The sequence below is a fragment of the Seriola lalandi genome, unplaced genomic scaffold, assembly GCF_002814215.2.
Source record: "Seriola lalandi dorsalis isolate HSWRI2012SDOR001 ecotype SW California unplaced genomic scaffold, Sedor1 jcf7180002054758, whole genome shotgun sequence".
NCBI classification, from domain to species: domain Eukaryota; kingdom Metazoa; phylum Chordata; class Actinopteri; order Carangiformes; family Carangidae; genus Seriola; species Seriola lalandi.
In genome coordinates this window covers 1,383,984-1,406,594 of record NW_019525311.1, presented here as the reverse complement: position 1 = coordinate 1,406,594, position 22,611 = coordinate 1,383,984, and the positions used below count along the sequence as shown (strand labels likewise).

The window sequence follows — 22,611 nt, the reverse complement described above, 5'->3', positions numbered from 1 at the left end:
TGATATGAACCAGGCCTCACAGAAGACTTAGGATCAGGAGTTGTTGATTTGCATAAGGCATCGCAAAGAGTTTAGATAGTCGGCAGTCAGAAAAACTATCTATAAATGGAGACGATTTATGTGACTATCCCTAGAAGTGGGTGTCCAGCTAAGATGACTCCAAAGGCACAATGCCGAACAGTAACATAACAAAGAAGCTCAGATTAACGGCGAAAGGCTTAAAATCCTTGGAGCTGGTTAAACATCTCTGTTCATGAGTCATACCATATTACACATCATGGTGCATGGTGTCCTGCCATGGACGCCACAGAGCTGTAGCTGGAGTTTGCCAAAGAGAAGCTTCACATGCCACCACACTACTGGGAAAATGTTTGATGGACTGATGAAACTAAGGAACAACCTGCAGTATTATGTACTATGTTGTAAAAAAGGAAACTGAACCCAAACAGTGAAGTAGGGTGGAGGGACCTGGACGGCGCGATACCATCGAGGGGAAATGCGTTCCCGACTTCATCAAGATGTCTTACAGGATGATTTCAGGGTGGCTGTCGCCTACTGAAGCTCAAAGGACGTTGGGTGATGACCCTAAACAGCCCAAAGGCCCAAACCTCAATCCGGTATGGATACTGTGGAATGAGCTGAAGAGAGCCACTCACACCAGACATCCTAAGAATTTGGCCTAAAAAGTTGTAGGAAGAATGGTCCAGAATCACTCCCCAACATTGTGCAGGTCTGATCAGCAGCTACTGGGAAAGTTGTCTGAGGTTATTGCTGCCAAATGAGGTTTGACCAGTTATTAAATGCAAGGGTTCACTTACTTTTTCCACCAGCACTGACTCAAACTGAATGTTTAATGGGTGTGTTCAACCAGAACACAACAGGTTATCATCTTTTGTGTAATATCAGCTTCAGTACACTGTGTTTGTCTATATTTGTGACTTAGGTGAAGATCAAATCACATTTTATGACCAATCAATGTAGAAAACCAGCTCATTCCAAAAGGTTCAACTTTCAGTGGCTTATTATTATTCAAATTCATAAAACTTGGTAAAATGTTTTATGAAAATAACCATTAAAATATGCAAATTATTTTTTTTAATTATTCCTGTGTAAATAAAGTTGATAGGGGTTTGCAAAAAATATATTTCTGGCTATTCAGTTGTCTGATTTCATATTCTATCTCACAGTTCATTCATTTTCTCGTTCAAACTTGCTTGTTGCTTGTGTGAAGTTGGACTTGTGAGCGACTGATCAAAACTGAAGCAGCAGAGGTGGAACTACCGTATACTGACTTTCAGTCATGCTGTATTAGTCATGCTTCAAAAGCTGGATCCTACACTTCCCATAATGCAACTCAGACTCTGGGCTTTCATTAGACCTCCCCTCCCTGTTACATGCTTTCATTTTCCAAACGGTTTTTAAATGCAGGTTTACTGCCAGTCTCATTTAAAACGGCAAAAGACATAGTACAACTGTTTTGTCAAGCTGAGTGGTAGCTACTAACCATGACTGTTAAACTGACCTTTTTGAGTGTCGAATTGGAGGACTGACTGAAGTTAGCAAACAAAGAGGTCCCATCCATAGAGCAGTAACAAGATATCTGCTATGATTGTGGATGTTGTGTAGAACAGCATCTGCTGTCAGATGATGGGTTATTAAAAGTCATTTTACAGTAATTTAATTTTTTTTTATCTATCTATCTATCTATCTATCTATCTATCTATCTATCTATCTATCTATCTATCTATCTATCTATCTATCTATCTATCTATCTATAGGCCTATATATACATATTTTATTCAGAGGCCATTAAGAAAAAAATAATTTGCTTTAATAGCTGGAAAAAGAGCACACAGAGTCCAGCACTGATATCTTTGAACCAACTCCAAAAACTGTCACCTGATCAGGTCAGCTCTTGACTCTCTGATTTCCTTATTGGGGAAATATGAAGGCTTTGTGTTTATACAGACTAGATCATTTTTTCCTCATGGCTCGAGCCGGATTCTCGATGCAGTAACAGATCAAATAGATCAAATTAAAACCCCAAACATTTTCTGTCCACAACATCGAGGGGTTTCCAACTTTTTTCCCCAAAGTTGTTGGGCCAGCTTGGTGAGCAGCCCTGCTGCTCAAACTCATTTGCAAGGTATATGATATGGAAATGATGCCCGAGCTGGCGCTGAAGAGGACAAATTGAGCAGGTCGGCAGGTAGCTACGTTACAATGAGCCTTTTTACAGGCACAAAGGTCAGACTCGTTGCCTGGCACAAAGAAGGAGGAGGGCGGGAGGGAGGGCGCTTTGGATGGAGGAAAAGGGTTGGTAAGAATAATTCAAATCCTGTGTGTGTCTCTGTGTGTGTGTATGTGTGTGTGTGTGTGTGTGTGTGTGTGTGTGTGTATGTGTTGGGGAGGCGCGCGCGCGCGCGCACACACACACACACACACACGCACCCTTCCCCCTTTATGTCAATATTGGATCAGAGCAACGCACCGTGCGACAGGTGTCTGTGCGCACCCTGAGGATCCTCTCTCCCGTTTTCATCCAGGAGGAGGGGTGGCGAGGGAGAGAGAGAGAGAGAGAGAGAGAGAGAGAGAGAGAGAGAGAGAGAGAGAGATACCATGTAGAGGTATAAAAGGTGTATACCTGTCACTACCAGCACACATTCAGTGCGCGTAAAAGGTGAGCCAAACCTGATCCAGGTTGTGCATGTTGACCTTTATTTCTCTGCCTCTTCTGAAGGTAGGTTATAGGCTTTCTTCTCATTCTTTATTTCGTTCAGAGTATCCTATTCTTACAATACTTTATGTTGCTTGTTCTAACTTTTCCAAATCTCCCTCCAGAAGGTTGCCTGACGACAGAGAAGCCAGCTGTTACGCGCTCAGCACATCTCTCCCTGGGACCATCCTCACCCTGTGAAAGTTTTTTGTGACTTTTTCATGTCCGTATTTGCTTCACGTTGAGCCTCACGTACAATACCTGAAGATGAAGTTTTGTTCGTTCGGCTCGCGTTATGCAGGTACGGGTTGGCAACTGGAAAAAGCACGAAGTTGTTTTTTTTTATTTTTTTTTAATTTTTTATCACTGTTGTTAGCGCTGTAAAGTTTTAATTCATACAAATGATGGAAAATAGTTTTAGGAGGTTTGTTCTCACTAGTTTTCAGTTTTAATTGAGGGCGCCAAATAGGTGAGGCCAGATGTTGCTGCCAGTGTGCAGCACAAGTGAGACTAATTCTTGTAATGAAAAACAAAGGAACTAAAATCTAAACTACAGGGTTTATTTCAGTGACGTCAGGACCATCGCTCCATCTAAGACTTCTCAATAACAACATAGTTTCAGTAACTGAAACACCAGGTGTAGAGGATATTTCACTCAGTGGGTGACCTTATTTGCATACAGGTGGCAACAGGCAATGGTCTATAGAAAGCAAAGTCGCTTGACTTGTGGAGTCACAAACCCAAGGGTAAACTAAAATAATGAAAACCTCATGGAAAAGTGAAAGCTCGACTCACTTGAGTAGATTCTTTGTTTTTTTGAGCAAAGTGCGAAAAGCAAAGACAGGCTTAGAACAGGTGATGATATGAAGGCAGGAAGGTCCAGCTTAAATCCAACATTCTAATTCTTGTTTTTTTTTTGTTTTTTTTTTGCTGAAAAGGTAAAATATACCAGCTTCACATCAATCCATATGTTCATGTGAAACCTGCTGGTTTGAACCTGTCCGTTCAGGTCAGTGGTACTATCACTACTGATAAACCTGTAACTGATGCTCGTCTTTAGTCAGCAGTTGTACCACCTTTATGTGTCTATTTGAACTGCCCCCTGGACGATATCCTGTTGTATTTACTGAAAACATTGACATTTACAGTGATAGGGACGATAATCTCTGTGTCTCCCTGTGGAGCTTTTTTTGATAATCATTATCCCGTTGACACATTCATGATGACAGCGTGTATTTTCCACTGGGGGCCTATTCATTACTGTCCATCTCCTACGTCACGAACTGAGGCTGCAGGCGAGCACCAGGGAGCAGGGAGATGGACTTAATGGGAGGTTATGTTAATCATTAACTAAACATTAACCACACAAAGCAGACATCTGATATGGGCCATCTGTCATTTGGGTGCTATGATGTGTTTGGCCATTGCACTTTTACCACTTTAAACACTTTTTTTTTTTTGTGATTGATTCTTATGTTAAAAATAATAGATGCAACGCAGTGTTTTAGTGTCTAATTTAAATGTACACCGTTTGTTTTGTTTTTAAAAAAAATCCAGGTCACAATAAATTGATGAATACAGTGCAAGCATACTACACTCCCTTACTAAAAAACTACCCCTTTTGAATATCTTCATTTCAAACTAATTCATCCAAAAACAAAGCTGAAGCTGCTCCCTTACAATCTGGTGGAAACATGACAATGAAGACCAGCCCAGCAAACAAAGTGCCAAAACACAGTAAATCCATCATATATTTTAACCATCATGTATCGTTTTCCTGTCTGTTTAATCGATTGAAATGAAAAACTGAAACCTTCAGCAAAGACTATAGGTTCAAACTCCCTTCCTTTAAAGTCCTTAAAAGTTGAAATGTTGCCTTGTATTTGATCTACATATACACCAGCAGTGACATAAGAGTAAAACACAACCGTTCTCAATTTTCCTTACTTGAAAAATGACTGGTTTTACCATCGGTTTGGCTGAGAATCAACCCCTGTTTTACACTCAAAAGTAATTTTGAGCGGCCCCTGTGGCATTTGGATCTAGAATTTAAATACTGATTATGCTGTCCCACAGTATAGCATGTCCACCTCCTCCAGTGAGCTCATCTCCTTTAGGTATCATCATCTTACAACAGACATTATGACAAAGTCAGTCCTACATGTCATTATTTACCTGCAGAGCCTATTTGCTGCTGCTTGAAGCTCTAGTCAATATTTGTTTAAAGCCAGAGGAAGGGAAAACTCACACTCCTCAGTATCCTGGTTACCTTGCCCCGATTTAAACCGACTGTCCCAACTGGTCCTGCTGCTGCTGCACCCTTCCTACCCGCTCCAGGAGCAGCATTAGCTCACAAGTAATTTGTTTAGGATTGAATGTGGAGGCTTAGCCACCTGCTTTTTTTTTTTCTGTATCAGTGAAAGAGTCTGAATGGTGTCATGTCAGGAAGTTCGGTTCCAGTGCGGCAAACTGTTTGAACCATTGAATCATATTTGAAACACTGTGGAGCGCGTGGGAAATATTTTTATTGAATTGAATGACAGGCTATGTGGTAATGTCAGTCAACACTTTTGTAAGCGACATGAGACAAGCATCTTTGTCAAAACTGCAGGAACACTAGTGTATAGCAGTGTTTACAATGGTGAGTCAGTCCTTTTTCTGTACATGATGAATCCAGTCTTACACCGCAGAAACTAAGCAGTTTATTGTATTGTTACTCTCTAATACCTGACAACACGCTGCAGGAGAGAGCACTGTAGTCTAGATGGGACAGAAACATGTTGAACTTGTCAAACAGTTATCCATAATATACCTTTATAGATTTGTTTTATATTGACTGACCTGGAAACCAGCTCGCCATTGCAAACATAAGTCATTTTCTTCCCTGTTTGAAACATTAGTCAGCTATATGTGCATACACACAAATAGCATTAATATATAGAATAGTAAGCTGTGGATTTTGAAGAAGAAGTGATATTTTTAGCACGTTATGCACCAGAGCACTGAAACTCTTTATATAATATACTGTTTACTTAATCTTGTCATTCTGTTTCAGCATATTATAATTCTGCTGCAACTCTTTATGTACTGGAGCAATCCTTCCTCTGTTGCTCTTTGGAAACCCCAACACTTGCCTTCTCCTGTTTCAAGACCCCCCCCCCAGCTGTGACCCTATGAACTCTGCAGGGCCATACTGTATCAGTATCATTATAACCACTGCTTGTAGCTGTACAACAGAGAAATGATTACATTTGTGGTGCCTGCCAAACTGTTTGCTGTAAATGGTGGAGCAAGTGTTTCCCAGAGGGTGTGTGTGTGTGTGTGTGTGTGTGTGTGTGTGTGTGTGTGTGTGTGTGTGTGTGTGTGTGTGTGTCTGTGCTTCCTGTGGGCTGTGTGCTGTTTCCTCTGACAGTTACTGATAATGAAGAGTCATGCAAATGCCCGAGGCCTGCTCCCACCCCTGGTTGGCTACTCTGTGCCTTTGTCTGACTCTCTGATGGTAGAGTGAAGGGTGATGATAACATTTAAGATCGCGGAAAAGGTAACTGCAGGGTTTGAGTGTGTGTGTGTGTGTGTGTGTGTCTGTGTGTGTGTGTGTTTGCCTGTCATCCCAATTCATGGGTACTTCATGCAGAAAATATCATAATCTACATTTTCTTTCGCTTTGTTTCCTGAAGGTAAATCCAGCTGCTTGTGTGTCAGCGCAGAGATCAGAGAGGACAAATGGAGGTGGTACGAGCAGATGTCCCGCTCGCATCATCCTTACCTGGATTAGTCACTATGGTAACCTTCCACCTGAAGGAGATCATTTATTCAGTGCAATCTGTGTGTCAGTGTGTATGTATGTTAGCATGCACATATACAAACAGTGAGAGGCGTGTGTGTGTGTGTGTGTGTGTGTGTGTGTGTGTGTGTGTGTGTGTGCGCTTGCATGCAAACACGTTTGTGTGAGTGTGTATGCAGGTGGATTCACTGACTATTCAAATAGTTCCGACTCACACTGACCCAGAAAAAACAAGATCTCGCTCAACAGTGTTAACACACCTCCTGCACCACAAGCTATTTATACAAATAAAAAATATTAACGTATATTATTCCTACATATTCCATCATTTATTTGCATTAAGAAGTAAAGATGAGGGTTCTATTTATCTTTTATAAATTTTCTGCATATTAAATGAACTCTTTCATATCATTAATGCACCCAGTGGCATCCAAACACAACAAATCTGAAAGCAGACCTCGTGTGTGTGTGTGTGTGTGTGCATTGCTTTTTAAAAATATGGATGTCATCCTACGAGGGAATAAGCACACTGCATTTCATTATGATTATATCCAAATGTTTGTTCAAATATGAAGCTATATTTTCAAAGGGATCACATAGATAGACAACAAAAGCTTTTTTCATAATAAATTGAGAGAGCAAAAAAAAAAAAAAAAGAAAAAAACGAAAACATTCACCACTATGTGTGGAAATTATTAAATGGTGGAACAAGATGCAAAAACTTGAAGGATGAAGACGAGCACACCAGAACTTCTCCAGGACCAAACTCACTTAAAACTGTGAAATCTTAATGGAACAGTACGGTGCGCCTGGTACTGTGAAATGATCTAATGATCCGTGACCATTACATGACCACACAGCACCGTAATCAGGTAATGCCTCCCAGTATATTGCTGTCAGAACCATTAGGCCGTCACCATCCCTAATATTTTGCATTTAACTGCCTGAGTGAAACGTAGAAGCAAATGTTTGTCCTGCTCCAAACATAAACCGATCTGGGAGCAGGAAAAGGTGAAAGATGAATCAAGGTGGATCATGAGTTGAAAATCTGATCTATGATAAGAGATGAAGATAAAAATTTCCTCTAACTTGAACTTTAACTTTGGCAAACTCTATCCTCGCGTTAGCTGATCTTCCACACACACAAACAAACACACAGAGACAGTACAATATTTACATGTTTAACTTTCACCGACACTTGAGTTTTACACTTTCTTTGTCATCCTGGAGGGTTATCAAGTTGTCCATTTTGTGGCGGTAAAGATAGTCCACCATTATGGATTAATCTCAGATGTAATATTAGAAGATGGTTTGTGTCTCTAACTGTGAAAAATAGAATCTAAAGGGCATAAAAGTGTCAAAATTAGCTGCTGCAGCTCATTGATCATTAGCCAAACTAATGACTACTGGCTTCTGATGCCTGAGTAGAAGTGATGAAGTTATGTTGCTGTTGCCTCCAGTGCTGAGGGCTAACAGTAGGACTTGATAGCCACACAGTTTGTTCTATATTTGAAGATGGAGAAAAAGCAGATGTGTCATATGACCAGTCAAAAGTCGGAGGAAATGAATGGTTTTTTTTAATACAGTCAGATAGGGATTCAAAGTAGAACTGTACTAGCTTTGTACTGGACTACACTATCCCTGGCCCATGCAAATCCCTGTATTTAACAGTGAAATAAGCTCTGCAGTATGTGTGTGTGTGTGTGTGTGTGTGTGTGTGTGTACATGGTAAGGATCTACAGCTTCTTACCAGACCTGCAGAAAGCAGATGGAAGTCCTTCTTTATGCAGCCAACCACCAACCCACCCACACACACACACACACACACACACATGTGGAAGAACATGTACACACACTTACACGCACACAACCAAACACAACATCTGTGTCTATATAAGCCTGTTGTTTCACCTGCCCATCACCTGCTCTGGGGGTAAGCACAGTGACACACACACACACACACACACACACACACACACACACACACACACACACGTAAAGAGAGAGACAATGAATGGGTTAACAGAGGACAATGAGGAAGCTGTTCATACAAGTAAAGAGCTCACACATACCCTCAGGTGGAACCCCCACACCCCACATCCCACCTCCCACACACACATCTCATACATACACACAGAACCAAACCAGCACACATTACTGACAAAAATAATTTCCATTCAATATAATGTAATTGTTACTATGTCTGGCAGTAGGTGCCTCATCCAAATTCTGTCGCTGCTGTTCTTCAAGTCAGAGCCACAGGCTGATGACTGAATGTTAAAGAACCTGTTTTACGAGCCTCTACCACCCTGAGTGTAAGAAATATCTCCGCCACTAGATGTCACCAATGATGAAGGAAAATATGTCACTAAAATACAGCGATTTCCTGCCTGACACAACGCTACGGATATTATTGAAACACTGATGCACTGAAGAATCACAAAACGGGCACGATGAAATAATAGAAAGAACAGGCAGATATAACAGAGTCAAGATACAACAACTCTGACATGGAAAGTCTCATTTTTAAATCATTAAGAATTCAATAGTGTCCAGTTAGCAATGGAGGCATAATATTTTGTCAGTGCTGAATTAACATCATATGTTGTGTAATTGAGTGAGAATTTTTTTTGTTATAGAAATTAAAATATTTCATCACAAACACAAATAAACAATAACTTTAACAGAAAGTGCATAAGCACAAAGAAGAACAACATTATACATGACTGTGAGTGGGGCTTCATTCATGATATAAAACATGTCAGTGTGCTCTTTTACAGTCCTTGTTTCCTGACAGTAAAACTATTCAAAACACAATGCTGGAGCCTGGTGTGGCTCCCATAATTACAGGACTATTCATTTAGTGACCAACACTGTGCAACATATTATTATCTGTGTTGTGTGAAGCTTCAAAGGCTGTAACTACCCGTAAACCCATTGGTTGAGAAACATAATATATCGATAATTTATATGATCAATATATCACATTGGAAATAGCAAATTGGAATTAAGCAGGAATGACTGAAACATCCTTCCTCCCTAAGAATTGATACAGTTTCTGTGATGTGTTATATAACATACGTACATTAAGAATGTACTCCAAGCAACTCTGTTATTCACTCCTTACAAATCTCATGATTATTATTACTGAAAGCCTATTAATATTTGCTTCTTACAATAAAATACTTTTCTTTTTTATATTTTCATATTTCCAATATGAGAACTGATGGGTTACCAAGCTACGACACTTTTCTCTGGAGCATATAATACTCCCACCAGCATATTTGAGTCCTGTGACATTGTGTAGTATATCGATTATTTCGGGGATGAAGTTCAATTCTATAACCAGAACTATATGAATGAAAGCCAGAGATGCAAGAACCAGGTTTCCAAATTGATCCTGTTCAGAAAGTGCTACTACCACTGTGGCTTTTTACTATAGCACTTCATCCCACTGACTCTTTCCAGATCAACCTTCGGAAAAGAAAGCTATAAGGATGCCATCTAGATGACATGTCCTAATACTGACTGTGTGGGAAGCCTTGGGCCCTTTTCCCACCTCCAGTTTAGGATCCAGTTTACCTACACCAGAGTGAGAGAGAGGGGATCAGCTCCCAGAATGTGTCTATTATCCTGCCACACCAATCAAACTGTTGTGTCAGTGCGTTACCATTGTATAGTCCTGGGTCAGGTTGCCACAGAGCATGGGTGCCATATTGATGACTAAGTCAGTTTGGGCTCTGAGGACAATAGTGCTCTGGAGCCTCCACAAAGCGCGAGGCTAATGCTCCCCTTTCAGCCGGCCCGTTCAGCTGCTGAGTGTGCAAGGCTGCTGGGCAAATGGAGTGGCTTTGGTCCAGGGGGCCTGGCCCTATAAAAGCACAGGCGAGGGTCCCTTCCCCGACATTGATTATACTGGATCTGTCCCACCTCAGTACTGTCTGTAAGTATATCAACACACTAGCTCAGGCTCAGCTAAGAGACTGCAATCAGGGGTCAGCTCTGTGTACTGGGGTGGAGCCTGACAGCCACCAGGATGCTGCTCAAAACTCTGCATTTGATAGATAGACTGCTATGGCTGCAATTTAAATGAGGCTGGATTTGCTAAGAGTAAAAACATGGAAGCCGCCTCATACTTTTGCTTTTAGGGTAAATTGGTTTGTACCTCAGCAGCCAAATTTTACAGGGAAAGCTGGCAAGATGATGCCTTACTGGTGCGCTTGTGTTTGGCCTGAAAACATCATACAAACATAAAAAAAAAAAAAAAAAAAAAAAAAAAAAAAAAAAGATCAAAGATATTGGGTGAAGGATAGTTACAATGTCTCGTTAGAAATGAAAAATTCTGAAAGTAAGAGACTCCAGTTTAGCATTATGCTTTTAAGTTGTCGCTGTCGCTTACAGATACTGTGTATGGTTTGGTGTTGTGGCATTTGCTTTCTGCAGAACTGCTACAATTGAGTTACAGGTTGCTCTTAGAATAGAATCTCTTCCACTGAAACAGAGACAAATTTGTACTGTGGAGAGATGGAAAAGGGATGAATGAGTGGACTTTTTCACCTCTAGTGACACCTTTGGTGGGAGACCTTAACAGAAATTTCTTTCCAGAGTAAAATGTTACAGTACAATAATAGCACATCTAAACTAAAATGCAAAGGTCGTAGCTGTAAGATCATTTGGATAAATGCTTCATCAGCTTGTTAGAAGTCTGATTAGGATGAGGTGACCCTCAAAATATTTGTTAAAATATTTCACTTAGTATTGTTGCCTTCTACATCTACTCTGGATATGCAGAGATTGTCCATTTCCATCCATCTAACATCAAACTTTTTTTTCTAAAACCCTCTTCCTTCTTCAGAGAGTAACCCCAAAGGGAGAAGCAGCAACCATGAACACTCAACAGATGGAGCAGATGGGCCAGTTCAAGATCACAGTCTGGGAGGAGGAGAACTTCCAGGGAAAGCGCTGTGAGTTCATGCTGGAGTGCCAGAACATCATGGAGAGGGGCTTCAACAAGATCCGCTCTATCAAGGTTGAGAACGGACCGTAAGTCGACATTGTTGGTGACTTTTCTGCTTGTCTGTGTGGATCATGATCAGAAAATTTCTCCTATTCCTGTTGCCGCTTCTGTATGAGATTCATTTTACCGTGTTTGCACATATTGAAGTTTATGATGAGGACAGATTTCAGACAATCTGGTAGAATCTGGTTAGAATTAAGAAGAATGCCCTTACTGCATGAATAGTATTAGAGTAATATTGAGAGTGAGTTAGATTTTTACAGTATGTTGGTCTTCATATATTTTATCAAATACACATTATTGCTTAAAAACACAGTGGTTAACTAAGAGCCATACAACATCTAATAAAATCGCATCATTTATCTTATTTTATCTGCTTGAAAAAGTCTGATTAAAGCGACACACGACTGAAACACCAACTCTAATCAACAAGTAGAAAAAGCAAGACAACAAAAACCATAAAATACAGCCTACGGCATTATTACGTTGCCAGTTGGCATGTGTCGTTTGCGTGTGTATGTGCACGCATCCAAGTGTGACCCTGTTGTGATATGAGTTGGCTGTGTGCAGCTGCTGGCTGAGAGCCAGAGTGTCTGACTGACTGACGATCAGATAAAAAGCCCTGGGTGCAGCAGCAGCAGCAGCAGCAGCAGCAGCAGAGGCACCAGTAGCAGTGGAGGCAGAGCAGCAGTATCTAATGTTTGCTTTGTGCTCCCAGTGACAAAAGAAGCTGCATGCTGATTTCACTCGAGGCCATTCTGTGGGCGTTGGGCTCTATTGTTTAACAAAAATGTCAATTTCAGTATGGTTGCTGCACTGAAACTACTTTGTATTTAATGGGTCATTATAGGTTTTTGAGGTATCTGGGCTCATCTACTGTTTTAGTTCTAATTTATTTTTTCTTTTCTTGATTATTTTATCTCTATTTTTACTTCCTCTTTGCACACTTGTCCTCAACATTTCTATCCTTGTCTCTGTTCTCCAGTTGGGTGGGTTATGAGTACCCAGAGTTCCAGGGACAGCAGTTTATCCTGGAGAAGGGAGACTACCCTCGCTACGAGGCCTGGAGTGGAAACAGCAGCTACAGAACCGAGCACATGCTGTCCTTCAGACCCATCAAGTGCGCCGTAAGTTGCCTCATCTTCCAGTTCATCCTTTTTTTCTTTTTTTTTTTTTACTAGTCAGCCTCTGTCAGCTGCCATACACCCCTGCCCCACCCTTCCTCACAAGATACATCACCCAACCCTCTTGAAAACCAGCCGCACTCTTTGAACCCAAACATTACTTTAGGCCAGCATGATTTACCACATTAAACTGTGGCTTTTGCTATGACCCAGATCTCCCACATCCTCCATCTAATTACATCTAAATATTTATAACAGTTACCACACCAACACTTTGGCCCAATGTTGCAGCCTCATCACAGCTTTGCTCTGTCTCTGTCTCTGTCTCTTTCTCTGCAGAACCACAGTGACAGCAAGGTGACCCTGTACGAGTGTGAGGACTTCCAGGGCCGTAAGTTTGAGATGTGCGATGACTACCCCTCCCTACAGGCCATGGGCTGGTGCAGCAAGGAGGTGCCTTCTATCAAAGTCAACTCAGGAGCGTAAGTTACACACCCACGTACCTCCTTGTTTATTGGTCTCTATCTCTGTCTCCTGTTATATTACCCCCGTTTGCTGCCTCCAGTTTCGTCTCCAGGCTTCAGTTTAGTATTGTGAAAATACATTAATTATTTTAGTCATGTTAGAACAGGTCCATCTATCCTGACTGGGTGTAATATGGAGAGGATAATAGATATATACTATATATATATATATATATATATATATACACACATAAAAAAAATCTATAAATTTATATAGTCTGGACAGGCTAAACCTTCACCAACACACTGATTATTTACTGTCTGACTGTTGTAATGACTCACCTGCTCTCTCTCTCCCTGCAGCTGGGTGGCCTACCAGTTCCCTGGTTACCGTGGCTACCAGTACATCCTGGAGAGAGACAGACACCAAGGCGAGTACAGAAACTACAATGAGTACAGCACCCAGGCTCACACCAACCAGGTGCAGTCCATCCGTAGGATCCAGCACTAAGCCTTCACTCTGCCTGACCCAACCCTGAAAAAAAAAACTCTCCCCGAACCCCTTCCTCATCTTGAACCCCGGAAAGACCGCTGTCACAGAACACTAGATGGACAAACCCCTTTCTATCACTCTGTGGCTCTGCATGTATGGATATCTAACTACCTACTTCTACTACCATGCTAAAGCATGTTCTTGAAATAGGAAATAAAGGCTTTTCTTCAAAACTAGAGGCTGTTTGTTGGTATTCCTTTTTCTTTTTTCTTTTTTTTTAAATAATAAAGTTTATCAACCCAATTAAATAAATAAAAAATCGAAAGGTCAGAGAAACTGGCTGCAATTATTGGCTATACTGAACAATCAATCAGAACTGTCAAACTTTCAAAAGGCTTTGGTTATGATGGTAGGTCATACCACAGACAAAGCACTGCAAAGTCAGAGCCCATATTCTCTTTTAGCTCCACAAATCAGAAAGAGGTTTCGCTCTGTATTCATTTAAAGTAAATATTCAGCACACCAGTGAACATACATGGAAAGATTTGATGCTGTTAGGCTTTAGCATGTGTAATATTGTTCTTGTCAGACTGTATTCCTATTTCCAATAAACAAGAGCACAAGATCACATGCGTTTCTATTATTTGTTCTTCAGTTGTTCCAGGCAAACTTCGCCCTAAATGGCCAATAAAGTGAATCTGTATGAACAGCACCAGATAACCTGCGGCAGTTGACAAGTCTGATACCGTGCGATTTGTATTATTGACTTAAATCTGAGTAAAATAAATCATCTTTTAAAAACAGAATCCATTCAGATTGATGTTCTCTGGCTCTTGCTTGGTTTGTCTCTCTGATGTATCAAATGTTGTGTGTGTAGCCTTAACAACCAAAACAAAGCCAGGCACAGAGGTAGCTTAACTTGACTGTAAATACCTCAATGGGCTGACAATGATGCAGGCACTCCAGCTGCTCCATGGTGTCAGCACACATGCAGCCGACCTTATTTAACCTGTTTCATTATTCTTACAGCACTTTGAAAGAGAAGAGGGAGGATCTCAGAAACAAAATGTCATCTGTGTAATGTTTCAGTTACTGATGTAAAGTAGGGCTATATGCTCTGTCCAAGGTCCTGAACCCTGTTTGAATAAGTGGCCTGTAAGATGACCCACTGTAGAGGCATATTACCTCAAATACAAATTCACAAAACGGTTTAGAAGATGCACAACACAACCATCGACCTGAACTATTCATGTCCCCAAGCCTTACACTGTAAATGCTGTATTACAACTAGACTACTAACTTCTCCTACTGTTCTGTGAAAAACCTTTCCAAGATACCAACTTTCCATGAGTTACTGAAAACAGGTGTGGTTTTACCTTTGTAACTATACATTTCTCAGATAATTCAATGGGCTTTTACATTTTTATTATTGAATGAAAAACATACAAGAATTTTTAAACCAAAAACAAACACTTGATCCTTTAGTTAATCTAAAAGAAAAACAAAAAACAATCAAACTCACCAAATGTGGTTTTATTGGACAAAGACTCAGTGATAGAGTTCATGTCTATAATATTGTGCAGTGCATTCATTAGTTGAACCTAGATGAAAGCCAAACTGTTCTATGTTTCCCTTATAATATGTTTGCAAATCACTCAGGTGGAGATGTAGAGGTAATACAGAGAAGCAGAATAGTCAGGTGTGGAGATTTCAGCTGCAACTACCCAGCATCAGAGAGACGCCCGGATATATATATATATATATATATATATATATATATATATATATATACCAGAAATGACTAAAACTCTGATTTACAAATTAAAAAACCTGGCACATAACAACAATTCTTCGTATGAAATGTCTAGTAGCTTAGCATTTGTTTGTTTATTCCAATGTGATACCATCATGTTTATCTTTTAGCCGCACGCCGGGATCCTGGAGTGTGTTTACCTCCACAAACACTCCTCCTGTTGGTCCAGGACGTAGGATTCCGTGTTACACACCCACAAGCCTGCAATGGCTCACAGTCCCACACCCAAAAAAACAGGATCTTTTAATAAATGTGTAACTATGCACACACACCTTTCTCAAATATACATTCCTCTGCAGACTGATTAAAGAGGCTGCACTCGGGAGGGAGCAGAGGAGTGACACTTGAGTGGTGTAGTAAGTTGCAAGCTGGGTTACTTCGGCTACACAGGTCAGGTCTTCGAGGTAGGTTTGAGACTTTTACATAGGCATTTTACAATGATTCTTTTTTTTTTTTTTTAAATAAGGTTGTTAGGACTGATTACTCTATTTATTTTTATTGATAAGAATTACAGTAGATTTTTAAATAGAGAGATGTGTTATATGAAATGACATAATTTGGCTTGAATGTTTACATCTATCAAAGTCTATCTTAAATTTACTAACTAGTTAATAAATAAGTGGAGCACCTGCATAATGATGGTTTAAGTTTATGGATATATGCATGACTAACATGCTGCCAGGTGGCAAAGGTGACCTATAGCCTAGGTTAGTAAGTTGAAGTGATAATAAAGTTTTTTATGGAAATTAAACAAATCCTTGCTTTTCTGAAAACATGTATTTCTTATTTCTTTCGGTTGCTGGGTCTCTGGCCTCATGCTGATCACTGACTGGAGGTTACCCACTTTTAAATCCAGATTTAGCTGCCTCTCCATCAGTGGATACAGTCTAGCTTTCGAGGCTTGTTTTAAGTTGCCTGCGACTTGTACTTGGACACAGGCAGCTAAAGCAAGTCTGGGACGCCAGAGACACACCTACAAGTCCAGTTCTGAGGAAGTGCTGCCATGTGAAAATCCAGCTTTTAGTCCAGGAGGAAGGGACATGCATGGGAAATATACTGTTTTCTGGTGAAATCTGTATTTACCAATTATGCAAGATTTTGTCTTTTGTCATATTGTTGGTGCAATCTGCTTTTACAAAATCTGATTATGTGAAGTGGGAATTATATGTTCTAACTTTACTTTCTATAACTGACCGTTTAGTAAAATAAACAAAATAACCTGACATGTAAATATATATTACCCTGAGCTAGGTCACCTGTGCTGCATTGTTTCTTCAGTGGGTGTGCATGTTTGAGCTCAGTCAGGTGACACAGAGGAAACACCTACACTGATGATGAATGATGAGCAGAACATTCACTTTCAGTTCAGTCAATACTGACGCTGCAAGTCTGATTTGAATTTAATGGTAGATGTCAGACTTTGAGATTTTCTGCTGTGTAATGTAATGTTATAATTCCATTTCAAGACATCAACATTTGTAGCTCAGAATTATTTTAAATTAGTGTTTGTGATTTTATCCCCACCTTTTCGTGTGATTGTTTTCACTTTTCCCCAGGGAAAGATTTGAAAGTGAACTGTGTTTAGCTTTCATATCGCAGGGCTGCAAACGCCATGTGTTTTTTTTTTTTCCATGGATTGTAGAGCTGTGTCTCTTTACGTCATGACACCTACGATGCATTTTACAGCTGGAGAAACACGATGCCGATGCTTGTATAGGTCTTTTTGAAATTATTTAATTGGCCTTTTTTTTATATATTGATTGAATAGCTTTCAATGAACGTGTATAAGGAGAGACAGAAGTGTGACAGCAAAAGTCCTGGAATCAAACCGGGAATATTATGGTCAGATGGCGCACATCTTAATCCACTAAGCCACCAGGACACCTCCTCCTTTTAGCTATAGCCTTTATCATCCAGGAATTTTGACACACTCACAAACTACACTAATTTCGCTTTTAACTTTATATTTGTTGCTTTACTCACTTGCAGGTGTTTCAGCAACGGTAGCTGCAGTTTTCACAATAAAAGGCTTTGAAATGTAACAATAGGCCTAATTGATCACGAGGGATACTGATAGAGATCTGGTGTTGAAATGACATGTGATATAGATTAATTCATAAATAAACATTGAAATGAAATGTAATCACGGTGTTGTGCTGTATCATCAGCCAGCGTTGTCCACATTGTTTGCACCTGAATAAAATTTGAAATGTTCTGCATATCTGTGTGAATGGGAGAGACTGGTGTTTACAATGTGTCTGTTTCCCTTAAATCACCAGAATAGAACCAGTGTTAATGATAATACTGATCCTAAAAGGTGTGTATACTACATACATGCTGTAGGAAGAAAACAATACTGTGTGATCAGTCCAAACCAGGCTGTATAGCACAGGGCCATAAAGCCCATTGGCTTGGCACAATCTGCCTCTAAAAAAAAAAAAAAAAAAAAAAAAAAAAAAAAATAGAAGAAGAAGAAGAAAAATATGAGTGTACATGATAACGTCAGTGAGCATCAGAAGCCATGGTTTTAAAGTTACAACCTCATTAGCCCCAGATTGAGGCTATATAACCTTAAACCCACAAACAGAAGGTTCAGGGGATGAAATGTTCTTGTTTTCTCGTGTGCACTGGAGCGTGCTTTTCAAGGTAAATGTTCTTTTCCCAACATGAAATAGGTCTTTGTTGTTTGCCCAGAGGTAAAGAGGCGGAAAAGTGAGGAGGATCTGAACTGGTTTCCATGTCAAACACTTCAATTCACCATAGAAACTCAGATCTTAACGTGGAAACTTTATTAAACTGTGATGGTGGATTGATAAGGGCCGAATTTCTATCGGCCTCTTTTTATTGTGGGCACCAGGCGGGCTGACAGAGGTAAATTGCTCTTTTAATTAAAGCAATGCACCAGGGGAAATTGCTGTCTGAATATTGTCTCAGAGATGGGGGCCAGTGACAGTTGCCTGGAAACTTCAATCTGTCCACCCGCATTTATTCCAGATCACAGTTATGAGATAAAGTTTAATAAAAATCGTTTCCTCCGCCACCAACGAAATGAAATCCAACCCTTTCTGAACAAGTGAACACAATGAGACAGGACTGCGGAGGAAACCTCATGTTCAACATGTATCTCTCAGGTTGGTCATTTTGTCCTGTAAAGACTTATAGAAACAGCCTGTTATAGTATGATTTTTTTTTTTTTAAATACTGCCGGTTGTCGGTGTCCTGAGGCGGTGATGCTCCGTCTCCAGGGCAGAGCATTGTTCAGCCTTTTCAATCTGAAAGCCCGTCTGCTCTTTTGTCGGAAATCGGAAATCCTTTTTCCTGGACGCGTTTCCTGGCTCCTCGCGGAGGAGACCGCGAAGACGACATGCTTCACGCATTAGACCGCGACTGGACCGGGACACAACAGGATTTTAATCTTTTTTTTTTTTACTTTTATTGAAATTTTGTGATGTTTAATATTTCACTTGCTCTGGTCAATTCTATAGGAACTTTGACACATTTTATGAAAGCTGTGCTCTACAGAGAGATTCTTTTTTATTTCTCTGAAAACAGGTTTAAAGAAATTCATCTTTAACTTGTATTTTATGTCATCATTATTCATCGTTTAATAGAAGATGTGACCGTGTTTTCTAGAAAATTCTGGACACAATAGGATTTGTTTCTCGCAGCAAAGCAATCATTAGTTCTATTTTTTGGCAGACGCTGTGAAATAGAGAGCAGGCCTGCAGCTGTTACAGAGAGCATCTTGTAATAATTTATAAACAGGGTGGACAAGCAGGTGATGATGATGATGATGATGATGATGATGATGATGAGGAGGAGGATGATGACGATGATAACAATGTGTCTGTTTTGGTTTCAGATCCAACAGAAAACCTGTTGAAAGACGGCAAAGGAACATCATGGGGTCCAATAAACACAGGAGTACAAAAAGGTAAGAGAATGAACTCAGTGGTTCTTTCATTATCGCAGGTCACAGTTATTTCATATTAATGAGCTTATTTTGATATGAAATAAGCTTTCCAGTTCTCCAACACAGTACCTGAAAATATCAAGAATGAAATCATTAAAATTAATAATAAAAAACTTTTAGGTAGTGCTATTTTTAATTATGTGAGAAAAACGTTTGGCCACAGTAACGAAACTGACATGAAAATAAAAATTCGAGGGATCAATAACGTTTATTATATTAACACTGAAGAAAAATCCAAATGATCAAAGCTGGATTAAATTGTGTTAAAGGCTGCTTTCATTGTGTTTCTCTTGCAGCTCTAACTTGATGGAACTCAAAAAACAACATATCCTATTTTCTCAATTCATAGTCATAGAGTTTGCAGCCACATTTGTTTGCACGTTTGCTGGTGACAGACAAGAAAAAAAAACAATAAATTAATAGATCTATGATCATAGATCAAGGAAAATGCAAATAATAATAATAATAATAATAATGATGAAACATTTAAATAAATTAAAGAAAGTTCCTCCGTCATTCATCCACAGCTCGTCAGTGATTGGATTGCACAGTGTTAACAGAGCTGGTGTTAGCACCTCTCAAAGACTGATGTAAAGGGAAAAATAAAGCTGTTGTCGTTTTCAAAATAAGAATATGAGTTAGTGTAAAAATATTTGACGAACTATGTTTAAAATAAAAAACGAGCATTTACTGACACAAGAGCGCCTACATGATATTTTAAACCCGTGTTATGAATTAGTAATTTGAAGAATACCATGATGTCTACGAACTGATGCTATAAGATGAATTAAAAAAAAGGATCTCCAAGAAAAAAATGTATTTGCTTAGGATGCATTAAAATATGATATTAACATGTCATTTATAAAAATATCATTTTTATAAATGACAGGTAAATGCTATTTAAAATATAAACTGTACAAATTGAATTCAAAGCATAAAAAACTATGCTGTCAGTCTAAATAATGTCTAACTGTATTTTTCAGATTAGTCTGTAATTTGTTTTGAAAAGTGACAATTTGCTGCCAATTTTAAATGTGAAATGTAGAAAATGTAAAATGCTCTGCACAAACCACAGAAACTGAATATTATTATTATCATATGGTTTCATATAAAATTTGTATTTTTGTATCTTGCTTTGCACTGAAGGATTCGTTCATATGAACGCGTCTTTATTTGTCTCCACTCAGGCAGTGGGCAGATTCAGCTGTGGCAGTTCCTGCTGGAGCTCCTCTCTGACAGCACCAACATGTCGTGCATCGCCTGGGAGGGAACCAACGGCGAGTTCAAGCTCATCGACCCGGATGAGGTGGCCCGGCGCTGGGGGGAGCGCAAAAGCAAACCCAACATGAACTACGATAAGCTGAGCCGAGCGCTGCGCTACTACTACGACAAAAACATCATGACCAAAGTCCACGGCAAGAGATACGCATATAAGTTTGATTTCCACGGCTTGGCGCAGGTGTGCCAGCCGTCCACCACGGAGCAGGCCATCTACAAGTTTCAGGGTAACTTCTCCCCGATTCCCTTCTCCGGGATTTCCAAACTGAACCTCGTGGCTCCCGGCGTGGGGCCGTCGGGTTTCTCCTACTGGCCTGGTTCCCCACCAGCGGCTCTGTATCACAGCCACAACCTCCAGCCTCCAGGGCCCTTTGGCACCGTGTCTCCGTCCCACATCAGCTGTGTCAACAACATCAACAGCCTGAGTAACATCAACAACCATTACAACTGACTATTAATGCGTCTTTTAGACAGACTGGGAGAATATTAACACCAAGAGTGATACAGCAATGAACGAGAGGACAGACAGGCCTATTTTGGTTAGTTTGCAGGTGAAAATACGGTTCCAGCCTCAAGCTGATTTGATTTGGTCAAAAATTAACGTTTTCAAAAGCCACGCAAGAATTAGCTCGACAGCACACAGCTGTTTGTAAAGGTGTAATTAAGACCTACAGTCATAGATGATGCTAGAACGACAGGTGTGTGTTAGAAAGGCGTCTACAAACTTATACTTTGACAAAAAAATGTTTTTTTCCCCCAGTTCAAACCAACAGGCCAAGACGTCTTTACGCGAGCAAATCCTTCAATCCACTGCTGGCTGCCTATCCAATTACGCACAGTGGTTTGAACTTTTACGCGCAGTACTTCAATAATTATAGTAGTCAAACTCAATCATTATATTAGTTCAATTTTAACCCATAAAAAGCCCCAATGTGGAATTTCCTAATTGCAGCCGCAACGTGTGAAATTTAATCGTATCAATAACAGTTTCCGTGTGGGAGACCTATTTTCCAAATGATCAAATTATAGAATATTATTTAAAAATAATGAAAAATAAACTGTTTTGTAACTGTCACTGCTCATCCTTTGCTGTTTCCCACGCCTTCATCCTTGAGTTCTGGGTGTCACATACAGATGAATGTGTTTGCACCAACCCTGGGAGCAAATTGCCAGCTATTAGTGGACTATTGGCGCCATCTTGTGGTATTATGAAATGGCCAAACGCATGCTGGACGACATCATTTTCAATTTTACTAAATATCACCGCCACCGCTGTATCACCTGAGAGGTCAGTCCCCCTTGAATATATATCCCTTGTTACTTTACTCCAGAAATCACCACGTCCGTTATGAAAATGCTCATTAAAAGAAAAATCCAACGTCACTCACTTGCAATAAAAAGAAAAGTACTTCAAAGGTAGAGAGTTGTTGTTTGTGTGACATAGGCTCTAACGTGAATAGTAACAGAAACTGTGAATCTTGACTCTGTAAATACTGTAGGATACAGACAGGCTCAGGCTATTGCTGCTTTTTAGTGCTTTTGAAGTGAAATACAGTGCATTCGTTCACAAATGCTCATACTGTAGCTACACCAACTGTACCAATGGAAAACAAATTAAGTGAATAAAAAAAAACAGACTGTTATGATCAAACCTGACTTTTTGCTTCATAATTCAAAACACCAGTGAGCCAGTAAACGCTGCGGGCTTTTGTGTCACATCTTAACACGGTAGAGCCATCACAGTGTTTTTGTCATGGTTCTTGTTTCCTCAAAATGTATAATTTTTTTATTAGATTTTTATTCATGATACAGTCTTTGAGCTATAATGATAAAGAGTGATTATGAGATGGGATAGGAAGTGAGTGTTGGCATGTGACCCTGCTCATTCTGATTCCCCAGTAGAAGCCACCTCATTCACCCACAATGACACTCAGATATAAAGGTGTAGC

At 39.9% G+C, this 22,611-nt stretch overlaps 2 protein-coding genes across 3 annotated transcripts; both read left to right on the top strand.

The window, feature by feature from the left end:
• The first annotated feature begins 10,385 nt into the window (after positions 1–10,385).
• On the top strand, positions 10,386–13,834 carry cryba2b (crystallin, beta A2b). Its single transcript, XM_023424851.2, has 5 exons — positions 10,386–10,443; positions 11,356–11,543; positions 12,503–12,644; positions 12,981–13,123; positions 13,469–13,834. Exons 2-5 carry the CDS (start codon positions 11,386–11,388, stop codon positions 13,614–13,616), a joined length of 591 nt encoding a protein of 196 aa, XP_023280619.1. The 5' UTR covers positions 10,386–10,443; positions 11,356–11,385; the 3' UTR covers positions 13,617–13,834.
• Positions 13,835–15,725: 1,891 nt separating this feature from the next.
• On the top strand, positions 15,726–22,313 carry fev (FEV transcription factor, ETS family member). Of its 2 annotated transcripts, none has more exons than XM_023424860.2 (3): positions 15,726–15,815; positions 19,274–19,345; positions 20,572–22,313. In XM_023424860.2, exon 3 carries the CDS (start codon positions 20,631–20,633, stop codon positions 21,111–21,113), a length of 483 nt encoding a protein of 160 aa, XP_023280628.1. In that variant the 5' UTR covers positions 15,726–15,815; positions 19,274–19,345; positions 20,572–20,630; the 3' UTR covers positions 21,114–22,313. The 2 variants fall into 2 exon arrangements, with proteins under 2 accessions (XP_023280628.1, XP_023280625.1); XM_023424857.2 differs by lacking the exon at positions 15,726–15,815 and adding an exon at positions 16,173–18,542.
• The last annotated feature ends 298 nt before the right edge of the window (positions 22,314–22,611 follow it).